The sequence below is a fragment of the Hippichthys cyanospilos genome, chromosome 5, assembly GCF_059441005.1.
Source record: "Hippichthys cyanospilos isolate Australia breed blue-spotted pipefish chromosome 5, RoL_Hcya_1.0, whole genome shotgun sequence".
Lineage (NCBI taxonomy): Eukaryota > Metazoa > Chordata > Actinopteri > Syngnathiformes > Syngnathidae > Hippichthys > Hippichthys cyanospilos.
The window spans coordinates 15,992,441-16,011,458 of record NC_142373.1 but is presented as its reverse complement, the minus strand read 5'-3'; the positions used below and the strand labels follow the sequence as shown (position 1 = coordinate 16,011,458).

Genomic DNA, 19,018 nt, shown 5'->3' with positions numbered 1-19,018 from the left:
TAATGGGAAATTTTAAAAACAAACAAACAAGCGGTGAAACAAAAGCCATAAACTTTGTTCGAACTACGGATTTCGTCCAATTCATAGGCTTGGTTGGTCGAAATTTCACAGCTCTCGGTTGTTAAATTATTTGAAAATGGGAAACGGCAGTTTGAAAGTTAATTTCATACTGGCATGTGAATAATTAAAACGTTAATCTTCTGCTATTGCCAAAAAACCTAAAATATCATTGCCAGCCTAATGTTATATGTAATACAGGGTGATTTAACAGAGTTGTCACACGTTTTCAGACTGATTTTCTGATACGTTTCAGGTATTGTTAAATCTCAAAGCATGACTATAAGTAATTTTGAAACAGTTGTGTTGTATATAGTGACTTTATGGGTAATTATATGACACTATCCTTCAACTATTCAGACTGTTTTCTACGGCTTTGGGTTAAATAACATAACATAAGCAGTCCATTTATTAGCATGTTTAATTCCAACTCTGAACATGGTCCTTTCAACATTTAGAATAATTTAGAATGACATACATTTAACAGACAAAAGATAAAGGTAAAAGATAGCAGGAATTTGTAAAAGCTATCCTGGAACACTCAAATCACATTTCCCTTAATACCCAAATTACATGTAAACAACACAAAAATCCCAAGTATGATTAAGGGGCTGTGAGGTCCAAGAACATTTGAGAATAGACTCCTCAAGACAAAACATTTGAGGTCACACAGCAGATTACAAATGTTTAGGCTTAGAATACTGGGAGCTCTAATTGTTTGCATTCAAGGACACAGGTATCAGAATGTGCAGATTTTTTTGTAAACACAATTTGTAGTGGGTCCTTTAAAAACAAAACAAAAATATAGTGAGGACAACATTCCAGATGGTCGTTTGTTATATATATTACCCCCCCCTCCAAAAAAAAAAAAGTGTACCGCCTGCTTTTTTTAAATACAGAATGAGTATATTAAAGTGTATTTGTGTGCAGATCAGTTAAAACATTTAAAATAAACTGCAATGCAAGTTTCGTATGTAGCAGTTAACACATTTTGAGCGTTCCATTCAGTTTAACTCTCCATGTCATCCAGGAACTCTTCCTCAATTATGCGCTCAAGCCTGTCCAAAACGGCGTCGGCTGCAGGGTAGTCGGCTACCTGAGCTGGGGCCGCTGAGCGCTTGTGAGTGGGGGGCCCCTGGAAGGAGCAGCACAGGGTCGAAAGAAAAGGTAACAAGTGGGTGATGGAGGACAGGGAACACTGAGTGAGAAGGGGGAATTCCAAGCGCTCCGTAGCAGATTCCTCACTCAGTCCGTTGAGTGTCTGCAAAACAAGTACAAAAAATACAGTGATGTGTTTTGGGAGTTATCAACAAAAGAAAGCATCAATATGTGATTACCCCGTAACGTTGCTGGATTCCCTCCAGGATTTGGATGACGTGGGGCTTGCACCCCTGTTCGCCCTCGATCAGCGCATTCTCAGGACCGCTGTAGTGGTTCACGTCTACTTCTGGAACAAACGCCCAGCGATACCTGCATATGGAATGCGGGGGCGTTATTTGTTTTTTTTTTGTGTGTGTGTCTTTTGCAAGTGTTTGAACTATTAGAGTAGTCATGCTGAAATCACTTTGAATTCAATATTATTATCAATATTATTGTAATAAACTATCAAAATAATTTCAAACCCATCATTTTTCTTGACATACCGTTTGTCAGATTTAAATAGATTGATATAAAGTCAACATTTAGAAATTTTTATTATCAGAACGGTACCAACAATTTTGTCCACGTGTCCATATTTAAAATCCGACAAGGCACAAGTTTCAGGTTTTAGAAGTTGAATTTAAACTAAATCCTAATTTTTTGATCTTTTACTTTAATTCCTTATTTTGTCAAATCATCTTGAACATTGGAGGTTGGCCCTGTATTTAGAATGTACTTTTCTGACTGTATACTACACATATACTAAACAATACTGACACAGAATATAAACCATGGCCTGACCAATCATTGTAGCCCCACATATTAAAATGATAACATCTCTTTTCCCATAGAAGACTGCTTACATCTGAAAGAGCGGAATCCTCTCCGGGGGGAAAGCTAAGGATGTGTCCAGAAACTTGCATGCTGACAGGTACATGTCCAACTCTGCCTGGGAGAAATTCACAGGTGCATTTTTGTCCGGGGCTCCGCGTACGACTTTAGCCAACCTGGAAGCACAGTTATTTATTAATAACGGTTATCTATAATGACACGGTCAAGATTCAGAAACAACAATAGTGAGCTCACTTTGAAACATCTCTTTCTACCAGCAGCGCTTTCTCGAGGCGTGCAAATACGCGAATCTGGAAAAAATACAAATAAAAAAATAAAACACTGATTACAGTTACAATAATCTGTGGTCTGTTCGTGAAGTTTGAAATATTTACCAGCTCTGTGACCATGATTGGCCAAAGAGATGTGAGGTGTTGGGATGAAATCCGCAGCAGCAGAACGCGGAACATCAAGAAAATCTGAGCGCAAACAGCGTGACTGGGATTCATTCTTAAAGTCTCCGTGAGGCGCTCTAGTAGAAAAAACAATTGTCATTATCAGCATCCAGTATTTGGAAATGTAAACAAAAAAAAAAAATGTGTTAAAAAATGTTTAAAAACACACAAATACACACAGACACAAGCTCGAGGTATAAAATGTACTTGCGAAATGGGTGGTTGATCCTTAAAGCACATGTTTAATTCATTCCCTGACCATGATTGAAATTCAAACCATCACATTATAATGAATTAAAATGTCATTAATCTATTTCATCCTCCCACAAAAAAAACAACAAGAAATGTTGCAATAGAGTTTTACATGAGAAAATTAGCACTATATAATATTTAACAGGACTTTACTGATGCTTATGTCAATTTTTTGCAAAGAAAAGTACTGATATAAATACTGACTAATTAGCCAATTTAATTAAAAACAATAGTCGTGAATACAATAGTATTTGTTTTCTCCCAAAGCATTTCAATAACTGTCAATTTCATCCGGATTGAATTATTTCCGGGCCTGCATGGTACTGATTCTGTCTATTCTCATCATCAAAAAAAACAACCACAAAAAATGACTTGTAACTTGTGAGCAAACTTACATATACAGCAAATAATCAAATCATAACTTTCTCCACTCTACACAATATTCTGTGAAAATGTCTCACCTTGGATGAGCGGGAGATAGAGATGATACTGATCAAGTTCCCCACTGAACATTGCGAATGCCTGGCGCTTGAGGAGCATGGGTTTCTGGTCGACATTGGCAAAAAGCTTCAGGGAGCCACTCTGCATGCCTTTGATAGTTCCAAAAAAAAAAAAATCAGTAAAAAGAAAAAGCGTACATATATACAACTGTCCCTTTTCAAAGGTGAGTATACTCACTCATGAGGTCTTTAAACATGGTCTTCTCATGAGTCAGCAAGTGGTCAATTGTGGCTTTCCAACTGGATACAGCAAGCATTGTTAATGAAACGTAATATTCAACATAAAATAAAGATGGCCAGTAAAAATCTAATTCAACTGTACACTTTCAGCCTCTGTATCTACAAACCAAAAAACTACATTAATGATCACACTAACCTGGGTGCACAGGAGGGATCCATTGTAAAGAAAAGAGGATCCATGAAGAGCTCAAAGACCTCTTTCCTCCAGGCTCTCTTGGTGTACGCATAGCCACTCAAGCTGCTCAACAGCTGGGCTCCTGCCTCAAAACTGGGCATGTTGTAGGCACTACAAAGAGAGAAGCTCATTTTAGCATATAATAATCCTGAAGTACTGGTACTTACATGGCAATAGGGTAAAAACATCAACTCTGTACTAACCTGTGATTCTTCAAGTAAGGGAAAACGTAGTACATGAGACGAGAAATGAGAGGCACCGCTTTTTCCTTTTCGTCACTGCGGTACACCATATCAAGGAGTGGTGCCAAGACCTGTCGTTACACACATACAACTATTGGTAATACACATGACAAAGATTAGTGTTCTTATAGCTTTGTTAAATATTCATTCTGGGAACAGCATTTTTTTTTTGGTTAGGATATTTATAGCTGACTTGTTTATTTGCAGGGAATAGATACCAGGCTGCCACACAAATTGTGAAAATCCATGAATAATCAATGCCCTTTAAAATGCAATGGGAGGAAATAAAATTGACTTTATTCACTATAAAAGAAACCAAGTTTTTGTTATTTTTTTGCTAATTAACAGAATATTCATGACTTCCAGGAAAAAATAAAAGTAATGACTGATTTGCATTTTCAGAAAATGTTTATTCATTGCTACTTTTTCATTATCATATTAATATTATCACATTATTCTAGAGTTAACTTGTGAGTTTCTCTTTATATACTTGAAGGGGCCCACATCTAAAAACATACCTCAGCCAGAAGCATGAGGGCCTGCACGCTGTAAACTGAGGGAGCTGAGGATGAAACCATGGTGCTGGCTTGGGCCATAGATTCTGTCGAGGGAAAAACTAGTGAGTGCTCTTTTAACCCGGCAAAGTAAGGTCTACAGTATCGAAAAATAATACTTAAAAAAATGCTGATAATAACTTCTTGATTGGTAATGTAACTATTATAATATAAAACGATATAATTGGTCATTACAAGATTTGCTCAAAGTCTAGTAGGCAGATGGTTGAAATTACCACAATGATCGGCATCCATATCGCCGTCATCGGGTTCGTCTGTTTCGGGGCACACTTGCGGCTGAACTTTGACCTCCAGGCTGCGGCTCAGCCAACTTGTCTGCTCGAGAGACGAACCCGCAATTCCGCCCACGGCTTCCAAGATGCGCTGAGTGACCTCCTGCACCAATTGAAACTTTTGTTATAAAAGCGTGAATTCCATGGCTACTCCTCCAAGTGCTTTAGTTGTCTGCAAACCTGCAGATCACGGGTATCCTTCTTATTTTCCAAATTGGGGAGTCGATTGACAACTTCATTGAGGATGCTGCAAGTGACAAATATCATTGAACGAGATTAATCAAAGACTGAAACTGTTGAGTGCTAACTTAAGACTAAATACAGTATCAGTGTAAAAACTAACCCCAGGAGCAAGAAGTGACCAGGGGGGGCCAGGTTCAGTGGGACAGACTCCCGTAGAAGACTGAGCAGAGAGACGATGTTCTCCTGCAACGCTTGTCCTGATACACTGAGATTGATAATAAATCAATTAATCAGTTTTTAGATGATATATAGGAAAAAAAGAAAACTCAAATAATGGCCACCAGAGGAGTTGGAAATGTTGCTAAACTGGCAATACAAGCTACGTTCAATTCAATGCATGGTCTAGCTATGCACTTTTAAACCCGAAAGTTAAAAGGTCAAAATCCAGATGTGTCTTACAGTGCTTACCTTTTGATATAAGTGTATGTAAACTGAAGTATAGGGATGTCAACCAGGGTTGACTTCTAGTTCAGGGGAGACAAAAAAAAAAGTTTCTAACAAAAATGGGGACAGATTATGCAGTATTTGAGTAACAGCTTTTTTTTTTTTTCCTTTTTGGTTACCTGATCTCCTTTGAGCTGATGGGGCTTTTTCACAACTTCCTTGACCAACTGGAGGATCGTGTCCGTGTGCAAAGTGTTCAATGATTTGACCAGCTCTACAATGGTTAGATGAGACTCACTGGCCACAGGTAAAACCTAAAGAAACAGGGGCTCTCAATCCTACCAATTCTTACAGGTGATTGGGTGCAGTTCTTACATTGTTTGCGTGCCTCCTCCTACTCTTCCTTCTGCTCCAGGCCGCTCCCAGTGAAGCCATAAGCGGAACCCCGTATTGGCCGGTAAGAGGAAGCAGAAACTGTAGAATCCGCTGTCGTAATATCTAAGCAAGCATATGGCAATGCTGGGTGAAATTTCCTACAGCATTTATACAATTGGGTCTGGGCACTTAAAAAAAAAAAAAAAGAATTATTTTTATGCATAGGTTTCACAAACAATATTTTCAATGCTATGCTAATCCGTCTGATGTGTAAATCTTTGTTGGAGACAAGCAGTAGTGTGACAGGTAGAAATGAGAGACATCAAGTAGAATGTCCCACACTGAACTAAATTCCTGTAGTTCTAATTTTCCACAGACAAGTACAGTAAACTGTCAGTGAGTAATGTTGTAACTTCGATTTGTTTGTGTTGCTAACATGTTTATGCTAAAGGTTGGTTTCAATGGATTGTTATAGCAAAGCTAATTTTGTGTCGGGTCATCTGCAGTGATTCCCTTTGTACGTTAGCCTTAATAAAGCCCTTCTGGCAGTTTGTTTCAAGGGATGCCATAGTGGATTTGTAAAAGCCCTTTCACACTCTTTTGTGATTAAGGTTTGAATAAATATATTTGATTAGAAAACTTATGTAAGGTTGTTGATAAAATCAGTGCTGTTGTGCTGAAAGTACTTTGAACATTCATAAAGTCACACTATGAGGCTACCAGTATTAGGGAAATCCCCAAACAAAAATGTTGCAGTTATCTTAATGGGACAGCATATATGTGCGAAGCAAAACCACACCTTAGTGCTTTTAAAGAAGACGGATGAACTGTGCTTGTTGCTTTGTGCAGAATCAGACGCCCGCTTGTGGAACTCTTCCTTCATAACCACGCCCCATAGCAATGCCATGCTATTGACCATGTGTGGCAGTGCCTCAAGCACGGCGCTGTGGGCGTTTCGAATGTCAACAGAATCGCATGCCACCAAGGTCTGATGAAACAGATATACAAAAAAGAAAACACATACACACAAACACACACACAAAAAAAAAACATTAACAGGAGGTCCTGGATATATCTTTGTGCATGTGCACTGTATGTACAATTTGCATGAGACTCACTCTCTTGTTGTTCAGCAGACAGTAGTGTGTAATAGTGGTCAGGCCTTCTAGAAGAGTAAGAAGGTAGTCTGGTGCAATGTTTTCCCGTCTGCAAGTTACACTAGACAAAGCAGAAAAACAATCTACCATTTCAAATGAATATAGTGGAATCCACAGATAATCATCCAAAAATTGTAAAATTTTGAATTATTGCCAAGCAGAAAAAGTATTAAATGAACAGGAAAAATCACAGTTATCAATTAGAGAAAATATTTTCAACCATTTAACTAACGAAAACAGCTAAATAAGTGGGCTATCCCTTTAGAATAATTGATTCATCTAGCCATTTTCTGATGCACGGTTAAAGATGGGCTGGAGTCTATCTGTACCTCTGATTTGCTCTTCCTCCTTCATGCTCAGAAAGCTTCACCAGTTCATCCAAGTTCTTGCAAATCTGATTGATGACGGGAGCCACAACGAGGGCCAATGAGCGGCCCAGGTATGGCAATGAGGAGCAGAGCAACGCCACCCAGTGAGGATGCATGGCGTAGCCATACTGCGGCTGCAGAGCCCTAGCGGCGGCAGAAACGAACATTCCCTGGGCGGTGATGGGGTGGCTTTGGACGTACTGGGCTGCCTTGATGGACTGCTGGAACAGGACAGCCGTCTGCCACCCCCGGGTGAGTGTGTTACTGCTGGTTGGGGATTCTGCAGGCTGACCGGAAGTCCCGCTGGATCCAGCCCGATTTGGCCACACATGGTACTCTAAGACAATGAGAGCCTGGAGGAGTTTGAGCAATTCCATCTGTAAGGGATATTGTTCCTGCCCTTCTCCCTTCCCAATGTTCACAAGTCTCTCCTCTGATAGTCCACCATCTTCATCCAGCAGCTCAAGACCCTTGGATGTCCCCTTGTCTGTTCCTTTTTGGCTTATATACATAGAAGCTGAAAGCGTAAGCAAAGCATATTGCTGCACTTTACATCCAGTGAGGAGCTTGCGAATGTGCTCTAGGTTGCCCTCTTGTCCTTGCACCATGCAGGTGAGCTGGTTCACCAGGCGCGTTAACACTTCCACACTTTTCACCTGAACGTCGCGATTACCCTGCAAGTCAAGAGGCCCGAGGTTCTGGTAGGATGAGTAATGAGAGCAGAGAAATCGCAGGCACAAGTTTATCAGCAGCTCGATGAGGACAGAAGGTGGCGTGGAAGGGGATGATGAAGGAGAAAGCAAACCACCGTAAAAGCTCAGGCCATCCTGTGCTTGCTGGTGGCGCTGCAAGAGGTTGGAAACAAGGTTTAGGTGCGCAGCAGAGCTGGTGTCCAGAGAGGTGGAGGAGAACGCCTCCACTAGAGGGCACTCTGCGCTGCTTCTCAACAGGCTGTCAAGCAACGCCAAGCCTTGGAGCAGATGGCGCCAACCGCCCACCGTGTGATACAGAAGCACATGATGGAACAGTGAACCAATGGCCTCTTTCTTCTCACGCTCCTGTTTTAACAGACGAGATTTAGCCATAGCCTCCAACTCAAGATCCTCGTCATCCTCGCTCGAAAGCGAATCGGATGCCTGCGTGCGCTCAGACTCCACTCTTTTCAGCCCGTTGATCATTCCTCCCTCCTCAGTGCCAGAGCCGGAATTCTCCGTGGACACTTGGGCGCCGCTTGTGTCGGCGGATTCAGTGTGCTCGCTCTTGACGGCCTCCTCTTCATCATCCTTTTCGTCCTCCTCCTCTGTCTCCTCGCTCTCGCTCCTAGATACTGCCAAAGTGCTGTCCAGATTTGACAACTCAGGGTTGCTGTCTAGTTGCAGCCACAGGGATTCTCGGTCTATGATGTTTCGAAGATTCAAGCTGGTGCTCTCAGCAGTCATGGGGTCCACTGCTTTGGTAGACCAGACATTTCTGTTGTTGAGGACATTCAGGTTGCCTTGAAAACACAGTAAACCAATCTTATTCAAGTAATTGTAGCCCACCTAAGCGTTGGTAAATATTTTAACTGTACATAGAATAACAAAAAACAATTTCCAACTAATCCTAGGACATATCCCTGAAAAATGAATAACGGAAAAAAAAAAGAATTGAAAAGTGTTGCGTAGATGCACATGCCTTGTTCGGCAGGATTACTTTTCTTTTCGACAAAAATAGTGTGCACTTTGTGCTTTGATGATATAACAAGTCATCTTAGTGTTACAAAAAAAAGAACACAACCGCAACTAGGTGAGCTTGTAATTTGCAAATAAAAAACTTGAATATGCTAGGGTTTCCTGTTAAAGATGAAAAATAATAATAACTTTCCGTACAAAGAACCATGGGTGAAAGACAAACTAACCAGCTGTGACATTTTGTTTGATGGCCTGAATGGAGCAGCGCTGAGTAGACGGGTGAAGCAGCAAGAGCAGGATGGGCTCAAGGATTCGGATCACATCATTGAGCGACAGCGCTCGCGCCAGCCAGCACTGTGCTGCTGCACTTATTGAACTGTCTGTGCAGCTTAGGCTCTCAACCACAACACACAGAGACCTAAAAGAGAGAGCACTGCATTTGTAATTCGGAAAAAATACAGTTGCTCCAAGATTTGTTGAGGACTTCCATTATTTGGTAAGCCACAGTAGAGTATTATTGTGGTATAGTAAAAAGAGAAAACCCCTATATGAAAATGCCATATTGTGGAAGAGTAAATGCCAGGAATGTTAACCTTTTAAACAGGTCAACAACAGTGAAAATAACACAAAACTCAATTCATTTAATATTTTTGTACTTGAACTTATGTAACAATTTAAATTGTCATTAGGTGTCAAAAGCTTGTAAGTAAGGATGTTCTCCAGCTTGCAACAGAAAATACATAGATGAATAGATGTATTTGTTGTGATTGTGCATAAATATAGTCTCCACTAACCTATCAAAAGAGCGGGCGTTCCTGTTTGAATGAACGTCGCGAGTCAAGTGCCAGAGGATTGAAAAGCGGTGCAAGGCTTCGAGCCGAACAGCCTAGGCCATACAATCACAGGCGTTGGTGTTTATTTTTCATATTACTTGCGCATGTCTTAATCTTAAGCATAAGTAGCAGTTCAACGGATATTTTCACCTTTTCCTTGTGCAACAGCGCCTGGCAGATAATGTCCTCACAGATGGTTGCTGAAGGAGCCAGACAGTGAAGGCGGTAAAAGAGCTCTACGCAGGCAGCGTGCTGCTCTCGTCGCTCTGTGTCCAGCTGGCTCCAAAGCACCAAGGCAACCCTCTGAATCAAAACATAAAATGAAAACATCTTCAGTTGGATGTTTATAGATTTACGGGGTTGCACAAACATTTCTCTCAACCTGGTAAAAATCAGTGTCTTCTTCGATAGTGCCGAGCAAAGCGGGATAAATGGGGGGCATGGTAATCATCTGAAGCTGCCCGCTCAGGGGGTTGGAGTCGGACGTCTGGTAGCGCCTCCTCTTGTCTTGGATAACCAGCGCTAGGGACTGGGAGTGGTTGATGAGTTCCAAAAGAGAGGCCACTGCAGTGTGCTGGATTTTGTAGTCCCTTGACATGCAGCACAGTGTCATTAACGACCTCAGCCAAATGGGTAAGCTTTCCTCGTCACGTCCTGTGAAGGACAAATATATGAACACATTTGAGTGATGCATCATCTATCCATTTCAAACACAGTTTGTCGCCATTAGGTTTACAGATGAGCTGGACATTAGATATAGATTCACACAACAGATATCAGACTAGAGTTCATTCAAGAGGCTTTTGTAAGTAAGTGTAATGTAAGTGTCTGAGAACTCTATCGGTATCTTATTTTAAGATATCGGTTACTCTAGGAGTTGAACATCTGTAAAAGAAGGAGAAGAAAAGAGGTTCCTGACCTGCTTGCCCAAACATGTCCGTGTGGAGAGCTAGAGCTTCCTCTTCGCTTAGGTAAACAGGGAAGGTGGTACACTCCAGAAGCAAGTGGCAAGTGGCAGCGAAGGCCTGTCGACATGCCTCGGAGATCTCGGCCCTGCCACGTGGCCGGTACCCTGCAGCCCAGTCCAGGCCACGGTTTTGCTCCTTTTTCTTGTCCATTTGTTGGACCTCAGACACGGGTTGGTGTTTTAGCTTGTTTGGGGTGAACAGCTCTGTCAGTTTGTCTTTAATTTCCAATCCTCCCATGCTTAGTTTTAAAGTTTTATTATCCACAGGGGCAGTGGTGATGTCTGTTTTGGGCTTTTCCTCGTGTGCGTCAACATCTTCCACCTGTACCAGCAGGTGCCTAAAACATAAGAAAATTAGAAATACGATAAATAAGAAATTATATTTTAATCACTGTTTGATATGTTGTCAAACAATGGGTCATTTACCTTGTGGCTATGAAAGTGAGGATATCTTGCAGACATTGGGTTGTAGTGTCAACACTGCCACCCCTTCTCCACACCCCATGACCATTTTTGCACGCTCCATTCTCCCCGGAGCCTATGCCGGTTGTGAGGTGCTGCTCTGATGGTGAGGCGCTGATGCCCAGCCCGCTGTCCTCTGATCGGAGTGTCGGGTAGATGCCGTCTGCAGGCTCGGGCTCAGCAGCGTCTCTGTTCAACTCGTCATCTCTCTGGTGATCATTACCTTCAACAACACCGTCTTCTCTTACCACTCCCTTTTCTTGATCCTGGAGAGAAGTTGAATTTACAGTGAATATTGTAGGTTGACTGTATTTACAAATAATGCTAATTTGCTCATCTGTCGACACGACTAGTTAGCAAAAGGGGCAATATAAGGCTCAAACAAGCCCTCGAATAATTAGAGTACCTCTGTTAAAATAAAAAGCTCGAGGCTTTTTTTCTTTCTTGCTCCAAACACCTGCTTTTGAATTGGTTCATTATTCTTTATTCTAATTGTTCAATATTATTTTAAATAAGTAATTCCTGCCACAATGTCAGCTTTGTGTTCAACTGAAACAGGTCCACATTTCACACTATTTTTTTTATGAATATATTTAGAAGAATAGATCATTATTCCAGACGATACACTTATTGTTATAGTACTGCCTGGTGGTTTAAATTAAGACTATTCTATAATCACATATGAGACTTGGGCCAATGTTTGGGAAACATTGCCCTACCTTAGTGATCCTTTCCTCATCTTCTTGCGCTTGTACCTCCATGTCTTCTGTGTGTGATCCTGTCTCAAAGTCCATGAATGCCACAGGCATCTGAATCTTACTCAGAACCTTGAAGCATGCACGCAGGCCCTGCGTGACATCCTCCATGCGAACAGAGTCTATGTGGCTATGCAGGGTCCGAAGCATCGTGCCCAGCATCTCAGGAAGAAAGTGCGACTGGATATCAGCGTGGAGCTCCTGTGGAAAAACACATACGAATTAAGAAAATACTGCTTGTGTACAGGTCATTTTCTAAAAAAAAACTAGAGATTCTTTACCAGAGGAAGAACATCAAGCAGAAAAATGATGAGATTTGACATCTCTGTGACAGACGGAGCAGGACAGCCGTTGCCATTATGAGACTTTGGTGGATCGTCGTCACTAAAAGTGCTTAAAAAATATATAGAAAACAACAACAAATTATATTCCCATATGCAGCTAATTTAATAAATGAGTGATAATGAAAGTGTCTCACCTGAGAGACGTGCAAAAGCACCGAGTCATGTAATCCCACAGATATTCACTGTTCATTGAGCTCACAAGCATATTCATTGTTTTTATGATCTCTGAAGCTTTCTTGTTCTCTTTTATCATGCTGTAAAAATTCACCAAGGTCAAACACCAATGTGGAAAAAAAATCAGAGTGTAGTATTTTCTTTGTGACAAACAGGGCTAATAATCACATTAAAAGTAGTTTTCTGATATCACCATTACTTATTTTGACATATACATAAGCATCCAAATAATGGTGTCATCTTAACAATACAGAAGAGGCACATATTACTTCTTGTAGTAACACTTAGTTGCCGGCAAGAGGAACCAGTAATAAAGAATTGACAAGGCTTAAATCAAGTGCAATGTAAAACTAGTAATGAATAAATAATAACAGAAAATCATCTGACTCCTAACTCTAGATATCGCTAAAGTCTCCAAAGAAATAACTATACATTATAGAAGACCTAAAAAGGGACCTCTGGTATTGAACATTGAAATGCATTATGGCTGTATTTAAATTATCATTCACGCTTGTGGAACATCTTCGCATTGTCAAAATAATAACAAGTACAGTCACTATTTTTCTTTTAAAATAAGATTTTTATGTTGTATGTTTTTTATGTTTTCATATCAAGCATGGTGGTCGCTTATCTACCAAATGTAACCAAAAGTGACTTGTAATCTAACGTAAATACTTATTAAAGCAGGTAATCAATAAAGTAACTTTAGTAAGTTACTTTGAGATAAAACTTAATGTGGACAAAAGAGCCCTACGTGTTGATTTTGCAAACAGAGCGCATTGGTAATAAAGCATCTAACTGTTGTCCGTCCCTGCTTGCCCTCACCTGGTTAACTGGTTTCCCGAGAGCCTTGAGCTGCTGATGGTATCCTCGCCCAGCATCTCTCGACAGTAACTGTAAAAGGCTCGGACCACTTCTAACAGCACGCTGCTCAAGACCGCTGGACCTGGACATAGATGCCACAGTAAGTACTCTTAAAAACAAGACAAAGCTAATTTTGATGTCTTTAAGGACCGGACTTGCCTAGCTCAGGTTTATCCAGCAAGCTGATAATGATGCGAAAAGGCCTGAGGTAGCCAATCAAATTCTCTGGGTTGCTCTCCATATCCTTCTGTTTGAGGATGTTAATCAGACCCTGAAGCCAAGAACCCGCCAGATGGGAAGGAGAGTAACAGGGGAGAAACAAACATGAGTAAAACGCTATGCAAACAGAGCACATCACATGTGACCAACAGTGAAGTATTCAGCTGCCTTTTGTTTATTTTTCTATCATTTTTTCCAAGCACATAATACAAGAATTCAGTGACAAAATCTACTCAAGTAACAGTAGCTAATGAGCAATTCCAGAATTTTTTTTAAAGTGTTCCATTGAAAAACAGAAAGTTGAAAAACGGGACTACACAAATTCAAATCTTTCTCCTCTATATCACCAAAACAAAAATTGCTCTTTATCTTTTGTACTTAACTCAACATATGTCAGGTACCTGCACAATAAGATCCTTGGAGTACGTGTTGAAGTAAAACAACATATGTTCTTCTGCCGAAGAAGACATTGTTGGATGCGGAGCAAACATTTCCCCTTTAATGTCTGTGCCTATGGGGGGAAAAAAAGCAGATAAAAAACAAACAGTGCAGCAAAGTGAGAAAACCAGAAATTCACCAAACATTGCCACCGAGGTATTGACATCACTTGACACTTTGTATTGATCACTTACCTAGAAGCCATGCGTAGAGGCGCCTGTTGAGTGACATATCTCTGCGTAGTAATGTAAGAGTAGCAGCAGAAACCACTGTGGTCATGTCATCAATGCTCATCACGATACTGGCTGTCGCTGGGTCCTGAACCAACAGTAGAAAATGACGACTACCCCAAATGTGACTAGCAGGGTATAAAATTGGCCATAAATCTCTAAATTTCTATTACAGAAGCGGTGGTTTACAATTTACTTACCAATGATGTGGCCAAAGGGAAAAAGAAGAGTAGAATTTCCAACATGTTTCTCTGCACCAGAACATTTGAGTCTTGCAGGGAAAGACACACAGACTTCAGCTGCACCAAGAAAGACAAATGAGAGGTTAAAAATTAGCTGGCTTCATTGGTAAGACGTTTATTCATGTCCAAGAAGAAAAACGCTCACCGCCAGGCGATGGTGATAGCCGAGCATGTGTTTTTGCTGTTCCAAGGGCAACGTGCGGTCAAAGTGTGCGACGATAAAAACAGTGGCGGGCAGTCGCACTCCGGGACTGACCAGTATACATCCCCACAGGGCTCCATAGAACACCTGCTGACCCACCAGCAGAGACAACTTGAGCAGCAGGGCATCCGTCCTGGACAAAACAACCCCCTCCCAAATTAACAATCATAGATTTCATTTATTTATTCTTTTATCAATGTTTTTGGGAGCTTCCATAGTGCAAATACTAGGACCTATAAACATATTTGCACGGTTGCCTTGCCCACCTGTAAAAGTTGACGTGAGAAAAGACAATAAATGAGAACAGACATTTGGGTTAGGCAAGTAATGGCGTTTTACAGGTGGAGAGCACAATACAATGTGAAATTATTGAACATTAAAGATGTTATAATTACAAAGCACGGCTTGGATAGCGCTCTCCTTTTAGAGATAAAAGGGAGAAAGGACAAGAAAGCGAGAGTTAGAGAATGAGAGAGGCAGGGTAAGAGAGAGAACGAAAGAAAGTGAGCAAGAAAAAGAAAGAACAAAACAGGAAAATCTTGGGAATGTGAGGGTTGAAAGAAAAAAAAAGAGCAGAAGAAACAGTGATAGTGAGACTGAGTGAAAAAAGTGAGAGACTGAAATATAGAAAGACGGAGAAGGTACTAAACCGATAAAGAAAGTGACAGAAGAACAAAAGAGTGACAGAATAAGCAAGAGACTAAGAGTTAATAAAGAGAATGACAGAGAGGGAGAGAAAGACAGAGAGCGGGAGCAAGACAGGGGAAGAGGTCAGACATTCAAAAATAAGTTTAAAACCTAAATGTATTGCTTTTAAATAGCACTTTAAAATATTTAGAAAAAGATGTGTAAAATTATTTTTGGGTTTTTTTTCAGGGGGCTCGAGGAGAATATGCAAACTCTACGCGGGAAGGCTGGAGGGAGGTGTATTTGAACTTGGGTCCCTGAACTGAGAGGCGGACGTGCTAACCACTGCTCCACTGAGCCGCGATTCATATCATCCATCTTTTAATAATACCCTTGTCTCCCTACCTGTCGTTGACCTCCAGTCCCTCCTCCAGACCTGGTAGTAGTCCTGTTATGAAGGCCTGAAGACTGGGAAGTAAAGCCCTCTGCAGGGGCAGATAGTAACGCTCATACAGTGTGAGCAGGACAGGCTTGACTGCCATGGCTGCATGGCCAAACAGCGGGAACAGACCAGAACTAAAAACGCAGAAACAAATCAGTCTTGGCAAAATGATCACCTGAGGTCATCTTTTCCTTCGGTAATTTTCATTTTACCTGTAAATGAACAAATCCTTGGCCAGCCATTTTGTCCCAATGATTTTGAAAATCACCTCATAGGTTTCCAAAGCTTTGAGGTGCACCCCGCTGGGTAAGGCCGGGTGCAAGCACTGGGCCAAACGCTTGCCGATGATGAGCCTCTTGGGAAGGAGGGAGTACCGGAGATTACTCTGCAAGGCCTGGCGAGCAGAAGAGAGAAATATCGGCATGGGTGGTTGGGTCGTACCGTCCACGATAATACCTTTTACTCTCAGTCAAGTAGTCGGACACAGGTCGGGCAGTTACCTTGTTGAGCTTTCCCAAAGAGGAGATGAGATCCGCCCATTCGCTCGACGATTCAAAGTTTCGCAGCGCCTTCTCGATGACTGCTGCATAATTCCGATAGCGGTAGTCGTTCTGTAGCTCGGCCTCGTCGGGATCCATATCACAAGTCAGTCAGGCAGCAGCATGTCTTCAAAATGTGTCTGCAAATCCAGCAAAGCACCCCAAATGTTTTTGTTATGATTATTATTATGCAATTGGCGTGGATGAAAATCAACTTCTCGTGTTGTCTCTGGAAATTCGTATTCCTCTGGGGCTTATTTATGGTAAATAGAATTACAGTGCATGTGAGTGAGAGTGTGTTTGTGAGCTATGCAGGAGTAGGACAAGCTTCTCCTCTAGCCCATAAACATGGCATAAGGGATAGTCAATGCTGCATGCTTTATCACGCTAACATAGCTTGCCATGATTCTTTGGGACTGAGCAGGGACATATGGGCCGATTGCAAACGTCTAGAGAATTTCATCCAGCCGCCCATGTAATTTTAAAATCTCTGAAACATTTAATCAACAAATTTCATAGGCTTTGTACATTTGTTTGATCCTTTGCTTTTCAAAATTCTTTAATGGCCTTCGGATAAAAATCAACCCAAATTGGAAAACTGGTTAAACTAATCAAATGTCAAACTGAAGTCTTCTTCAGTCAGCAATTATCTTGTTAAACAAAATTGAGTACAACATTTGTAAAATTTGTTGAAAAGAATGAAATGTTTTCCTCTGACAAACACATTCTTCGCAATTAGTGGCTACATATTTCTTTTTAATGATACCACCATGTTTTCAAAAAGATTATAAACAAAATTCACATGGGAAAGAAAAATTGGAACCTTACACTCTTTGCAGACTGATAAAATATTTGCCCACTTCCGATAAGAAGTACTCCAAATGTGGCTATTGTGAGGGTAATAATTCCATTCATAGTTTCATTTGAGTTTAGGTCTGGAGTTAGATTATATTAAAAAAAAATGATAATTATGTAAAAAGTAAGGAGAGGGGAAAGGCTGACTTTGGGAAGTTCAAAACATAACGTTAAGAAGTATAATTCAAAATGTCACATAAATTAGTCTTCAATCTTGTTTACAACGCACAGAGCTCACACTGATCTAAATGGAACTGGAAATTGAACAACAATTTTTGTACTTCTGTGGTGGTTGTACGTTTAATAAAGTCAAAACTTTTTTAAAGCTGTCCTCACATCAGTCCATTTTCTTCCCTGGCCTTAAAACAGAAAAGCTTGGACACCCTTGTTGAGCAACAAAAGAAATCCATACATTTATAAGTTGCATCAACGCAAGTGTAGAATGATTCTTCCCAATCTGTTACCGGCCTGTTGAGTGACCTCTTCGCACGCACAATTCAGCAGGGATACACTGCAGCTATCCCACAAAACCCATGAGACTGTGCAATATGGAAAACGAATAGATGAATCATTGATGGTTCAATTAAGGGCAGTGCGGTGGACCACAGCGACTAACATAACTGCTTCTGATGTTTAGGCTAAAATTGAAGTTTGCATGTGCTCGAATAGCGACAACAATTTAAAAACCTGCCTGTAAACCATATTTTTTCCAAGAAATGTGAATGAGTATGAAGAGTTATCTATATTTTATCTGCAAAAATAATTAAATAACAAGCCCTTAAGGGCCCAACTTCAGATATGGTGCCTACGTTTGGCCAGATTGCTGAGTAGATTGTTTTCAATCAAAAAGTAGTTTTTTTTTTTTTTTTGACATAACCAATGACCACAGCAGATAGTCACCTGACTGACACTATATTTCCAACCGCTCGTCCTCAGCATTCATTCTGATGAGCCAGCTTTTGGCCTGATAGCAGCATCCCTAGTTGAGTCTATTACGTAACTGCAATGTGGATTAAACAGGGGTGAAATAACGCCATTCCAATAAAGAATAAGAACATCGCATAGGCTTAGCTAGCATGGGGAAAACATTTAATACATTTGTGTGTAGCGTGTTAAAGAGCAGAGTGCTAAACTGAGCTAGCTAGCCATGTATCAGGTGCATTAATAAAATGACTCACCGAATAAAAGGCGAGATGCGCACAAACTCAGTCGTTTCGAAGGAGCCAAGCAGGAGAACGTGACATTCTCAAATGCCGCTGGCTCAAAGTATGTTTTCTTAGTATATAGGTATAATGTATTACGTGCTTTCTTCAGAAGATGAGCGTACAGGAAGACTAATTACTCCTCAAATGCTTGCATCAGGACAGTCATGACTGGGTGGTATTCTTCAACTCAGCTGATACAAAGTGGACGAGCGGATTTGTACCATGCCCAAATCCATAAGGGGTGGATAGGATCTGAAAAAAAGTCAACTGATCTCGACACAAAAAAACACCACAAAATGTAACACGTCAATGTTTTATTTCCTTTTCGTCTTTTTTTGCTGACAAATAAAGCAGTGTAAAGCAGTGTGTTCGGGGTGTGGTCTTAAGTAAAAGAAGGAAACGACAACTCAACCCCCTCATTTAAACATGGTACATTCCAGGATGTGCAGTGTTTACAAACCTCTCACCTTGCTGTTAGATGTTTGTGTCGTTCTTGCCCTATTTTGCGTCTCGTTTTTATTACTTTTTATGTACTTATGTCGTGTTTTCTAATTGTATTAAACGGTTTAAAGTAAAACTAGTGCATACACGTCAAGCATCAAATCTAAAAATTAAGGGAAAACTAAGTGTGGCTAAAAAAATAATAAAATTCTAATATGCTACAAATAACATTTTAATGTCATG

General features: G+C 40.7%; 1 protein-coding gene across 2 annotated transcripts; it reads right to left on the bottom strand.

Annotated features, from left to right (window-relative positions):
- Positions 1-460: 460 nt before the first annotated feature.
- Positions 461-18,444, bottom strand: dop1b (DOP1 leucine zipper like protein B). 2 transcript variants are annotated; one of them, XM_088415505.1, is made up of 38 exons: positions 18,308-18,444; positions 16,236-16,414; positions 15,948-16,129; positions 15,699-15,869; positions 14,610-14,799; positions 14,423-14,521; positions 14,187-14,310; positions 13,956-14,065; positions 13,495-13,606; positions 13,297-13,417; positions 12,432-12,551; positions 12,235-12,346; positions 11,918-12,154; positions 11,163-11,464; positions 10,689-11,074; positions 10,152-10,423; positions 9,920-10,072; positions 9,731-9,822; positions 9,164-9,354; positions 7,228-8,761; positions 6,860-6,959; positions 6,541-6,729; positions 5,742-5,864; positions 5,546-5,680; positions 5,391-5,446; positions 5,083-5,187; positions 4,920-4,986; positions 4,683-4,842; positions 4,411-4,493; positions 3,854-3,963; positions 3,612-3,761; positions 3,414-3,475; positions 3,197-3,325; positions 2,424-2,560; positions 2,284-2,339; positions 2,061-2,204; positions 1,395-1,527; positions 461-1,318 (listed from the first exon to the last, which is right to left on the bottom strand). In XM_088415505.1, exons 2-38 carry the CDS (start codon positions 16,371-16,373, stop codon positions 1,067-1,069), a joined length of 6,837 nt encoding a protein of 2,278 aa, XP_088271631.1. In that variant the 5' UTR covers positions 16,374-16,414; positions 18,308-18,444; the 3' UTR covers positions 461-1,066. The 2 variants fall into 2 exon arrangements, with proteins under 2 accessions (XP_088271631.1, XP_088271632.1); XM_088415506.1 differs by having other exon boundaries at positions 6,860-6,947.
- Between the last annotated feature and the right edge of the window lie 574 nt (positions 18,445-19,018).

Excerpts from the sequence above, each read along its gene's own strand:
- dop1b (XM_088415505.1), bottom strand. The coding sequence starts at position 16,373 with ATGGATCCCGACGAGGCCGAGCTACAGAACGACTACCGCTATCGGAAT. Across the intron at positions 3,762-3,853 it reads CCTTACTTGAAGAATCACAG|TGCCTACAACATGCCCAGTT; the intron begins GTTAGTACAGAG and ends CTCTCTTTGTAG. Across the intron at positions 3,476-3,611 it reads GATCCCTCCTGTGCACCCAG|TTGGAAAGCCACAATTGACC; the intron begins GTTAGTGTGATC and ends TGCTGTATCCAG.